This window comes from Sciurus carolinensis, unplaced genomic scaffold, assembly GCF_902686445.1.
Source record: "Sciurus carolinensis unplaced genomic scaffold, mSciCar1.2, whole genome shotgun sequence".
Lineage (NCBI taxonomy): Eukaryota > Metazoa > Chordata > Mammalia > Rodentia > Sciuridae > Sciurus > Sciurus carolinensis.
In genome coordinates, this window is record NW_025920428.1 from 76678 (window position 1) to 80539 (window position 3862).

The window sequence follows — 3862 nt, forward strand, 5'->3', positions numbered from 1 at the left end:
GGATACTCTCATGGGTTTCTGTGGGTATAAAGCAACCCTACCTGACTGTTGGACAGCCTTAGGGACCGGGGGCTTTGGATGATCCAGCCTCTGAGGTACGGGAGGAGGTTGGGACTGGAAGACCCCAGACAGTTGCATCCTTGGATCCTCCAACTCTTCTGCAGCCTCAAATTCCAAGAACCTTGGTAGGGTTTGGGTGAGGGAGGCACAGGCTGAACTGAGAAGCAGGTCAGGCATACCAGTCAGGTGCTACCTCCTACCATGCAGGAACTGGTGTCAGGGATAGGGGGCTGTGTGCTGGAGTGGGCTGGGTCAGTCCCCAGGGATAGCTGCTTCAAAGGGAGAACCACAGTTCTGGGAAACACTACCTCAACTACCCCTGAAGGGAATTAGATATGGGGGACGCAGGCAGGGCCCATTGGTGACCCTTGTTCCCGCTCTCTCCTGTCCCTACCAGGAACAACACAGATCAGATAAATGCTAGAGCTGGTCAGGGATTTGACTTTATCAGGGAACACCAGGGGTCCTGGACCAATCCAGGGATACTGAGCTTGGGACCATGAGCCCTGGAAGGATCACGTGGGAGACAAAGGCACAGGAGAGGTCACGTGAGAGTGGAAGCTAAGCAGAACCTTGGGTTTCTTCCAATGAGGGCTGTTTCTTTTTCTTTTCATTTGTTAGAATGGCACAGATTACTTAGAGGAAAGCGAATAAAGACTGGGGATGTGTCCCCAGGGCTCCTGAGGTACTGGATTCCCGAGCATGTGCTCCCCACTGCCACCCTCTTCTGGAACATCAGGTTGAAGTAGTAGTGTCCACTTTCATGACACCTCATCTCCCCAGTCTGTAACAAGGTGCCAGTTCCCAGGCAGTGGCCTGTGTGAGGCTAGTAGAACTTTTCCCCTCTGCAGAGCCAACAAAGCAGAAGGAGTTGACGTGGCTAGACAAGTTACCCCTCCCCATCCTGACCCTGAAGCCCCAAGGCAGTTGGAGTCGGGAACCTTGAGACTGGAGTTTCTGTACAGTTGCAGAGAGAATGCCTGGAGCTCCCGCTAGGAGTTGCTGCTTGGAGAGCTAGTTGCCTCTGAGCGAACAGGAAGGTGACAGGCCCTACAAGACCCTGCTGTGTAATCCACGATCCCCCACCCCTAGGTTCTGGGCCCCAAAGCCTGGCTCACTTTTCCGCGGTCTCATAGAAGATCATTCGATCAAAGTTGCTCGTGCGCTGCCATTCCTGCAAACCCTTCCGCAGGCCCTCCTCCACGGTTATGGTGGGCTCCCGTCGGGACAGGGACCGAAGCACTGGGCTGGAATTCATCAGGATCCATCAGAATCCACAAGGTCACCCTCCATTCTCAGTTTTCCTGGGCCAACACCTACCTTTGTTACAGCTGCCCCATCCTGCTCAACTCAGAAGTACTGTCACTGGGGCCCTGGGACACTATACTTCATACCAGACATGAACATCAAGGTCCTCAGTGGCCTGTATGGTTTTATGTGGATTCCTCAGTGGCATGGGGTATTATGTGGTGAATGCTTTTTATCTTCCAAAGTTCACTTGTTGAAATCCTAACCCCCAATGTGATGGGCATGTGGAGATTGGCTTTAGAGTTTTGGGGAGTTAGATGAGATCCTGAGGGTGGGGCTTCATGAGGGCGTTAGTGGTGTTCTAGGAGAAGTAAGGCACTCTGAAGTGACCTCAGTCATGTGAGGACACTGGTGAGTCAGCAGCCTTTTCAAGGGAGCAGAAGAGAGAGCCGTCATGGCACTTGGGGTCAGGCACCCTTTATCTGGGCCTCCTGGCTGCAGACTCTGAGAAATACATGCCTGTGCTTTCATCCCCCTGCTCTATGCTACCCTGGATGGCAGCCCCAGCTGACTGAGACAGTGCCCAGAATGGCCAGGGAGCAAGCTTACAAAGTGGGCTAGATGAACATCCCCATTCTGGATCCAAAGAGGGTGAGCTTCCCCATGAGTGCTGCATGATCATAGGGTCCTGTTTGGGACAATGTGTGTGGTTATCCATAGAGTTCCATTTTGGGGCCAGCACTCCTAACCCCACTAGTGCTAGTGATGTCCTCTGTGCTGGGAACAATCAGGTCTATGCTGGAAGGTGAAATTCCTGGGGGAGGGACGATCATATGGAGTCAGACAGCCATCTCCAAATCCTGGCTAACGTTATGCAAGGAACCTGCTCTGGTCTTGAGTCCTCTGTATGAAGGTGACGATCTTTGCAAACAAAGATTACCTGCACTCATAGGGTCACGAGGGGCAACTGAGTCATGGCATATTACGTCCGCCTATGTGAGATGAATATTGTTGGCAATGTAGGTCTCTCAGCCTGTTCCCCCACCCTCAGGACCTTCCTTCTAGGTACTCTGCATCTCAGTTTTCTTTTCCACCCTCACTTTTTTCCCCCTCAGAACTCCACGAAGAGTTCCGCAACCCTGGGCAGAACACTCACACGAGGAAGCAGGAGAGTGCTTCCACATCTGGAGTCTGAGGAAGGTGCCTGCGGACCAGGGTCTTGAAGCGCTGCCAGCGCCGGAAGTTTTCGTAGATGCTCTGAGGTTCGTTGGAGTCATCTGGTGGCACTGCAGCCTGGAAGGTGGGCAGTGCACCCTCCCCATACACTCTACCTGGCCATTGTTGGGCATTCATTGGGAACATGATTGGGGCCACCTGGGCAAATGGTCGTGGTGCTGGAGGCCGACGGACCAGGTAACAGGGGCCCCCGTAGTTCTGGATGCCCCCACTGGCTGAGGCAGGCACGGTGGTCCTCAGGGCAGCCGCCGGGAGGAATGGAGCAGGATTCTCCATACCCCGGCAGAAGGCCCCTGGAGCCCTCCAGTTGAGGGGTCCCTGAGTGTGGGCATTGTTCTGAATACGACGCGGCTCTATTGGCCTCCGTTCTGGCCCACGTTGTCCAAAACCGAACAGCCCAGCCACATATGGTTGTCCAGGGTAAGCAGACAGCACCAGAGGGTTACCCTGGGAGATGGGTGCAGCCACCTGTGGTGCCATGGGCAGCTCCCAGAATGGCTGGTGTGTGGGCACAGGGGCAGCGGGAAGAAAGGGCAGGCCTCTGAATGGATTCATGAAGGCACCTGGATTGAAGTTCATGCCTGGTCTCTGATTCAGATGCTGTGGAGGGAATGAAAAGGGAGAGAGGAGAAGGGGGAAATGTCAGCAGGATTGAGGCCCCCAGCTCTTTAGTCAGTGAAAATGTGACAAAAAAATGATAACAGCTCAGGACCCTCTGTGCAAAGATATTTGCAGTTTGCAAACATCCCTGAGTGGATTTCATTGTGTTTCCTTAGTTGGAGTTACACCCAGAGAAAACTTGTTCCCAGTTCGCCAGGATTCCATGAACACTGTGGACTGTGACCCCTCAGATTTCCCTGCCTCTGAGAGGCCCCTGGCACATCCTTTGCAGACAATATGTTGCCCTCCTGGGGCATTCCCTACAAATGGTTCAATTTGACTGTGCTCAGTGGCACCATGCCCCTCCGCATGCCCGCCAACTGGAAAGGAACCTAAACCAGGACAGTTCCCGCATCCCAGGGTCATGTTGCAGGTGGCAATTTCCAAAGATTATTGACCCATCACCTCCTTAGTTTTCCTTTTGCTGACTCTGCTTGCATTTCCCTCCATTTCTTCCCTAGTCTCTCACAAACAAATGTCACCTGAATAAACTCTCTCCCTGGCTAGAGGCTGAGGAGCCCTGATGTTCACCCAGGAGCAAATTCTTCCCAGCATGTGGGTACTTCTCCCAGCACTTCCCACAGCAGTGCCCAATGGGAGGACAGATTCTGGCCAGCCCCGTCCCCAGCGTTCACCGGTTCCTGCCACGACATAGGGA

The 3862-nt window shown here is 53.7% G+C and overlaps 1 protein-coding gene across 1 annotated transcript in view; it reads right to left on the reverse strand.

Moving 5' to 3' along the window:
* LOC124975724 (NUT family member 2F-like) overlaps positions 1–3123 on the reverse strand; it is a 4238-nt gene extending 1115 nt beyond the window's left edge. Inside the window, exons 1-3 of the mRNA XM_047538306.1 lie at positions 2465–3123; positions 1179–1307; positions 42–181 (exon numbers count right to left, since the gene is read on the reverse strand). Coding sequence (XP_047394262.1) covers positions 42–181; positions 1179–1307; positions 2465–3123 — 928 coding nt within the window. The remainder of the gene's footprint in view (positions 1–41; positions 182–1178; positions 1308–2464) is intronic.
* Between the last annotated feature and the right edge of the window lie 739 nt (positions 3124–3862).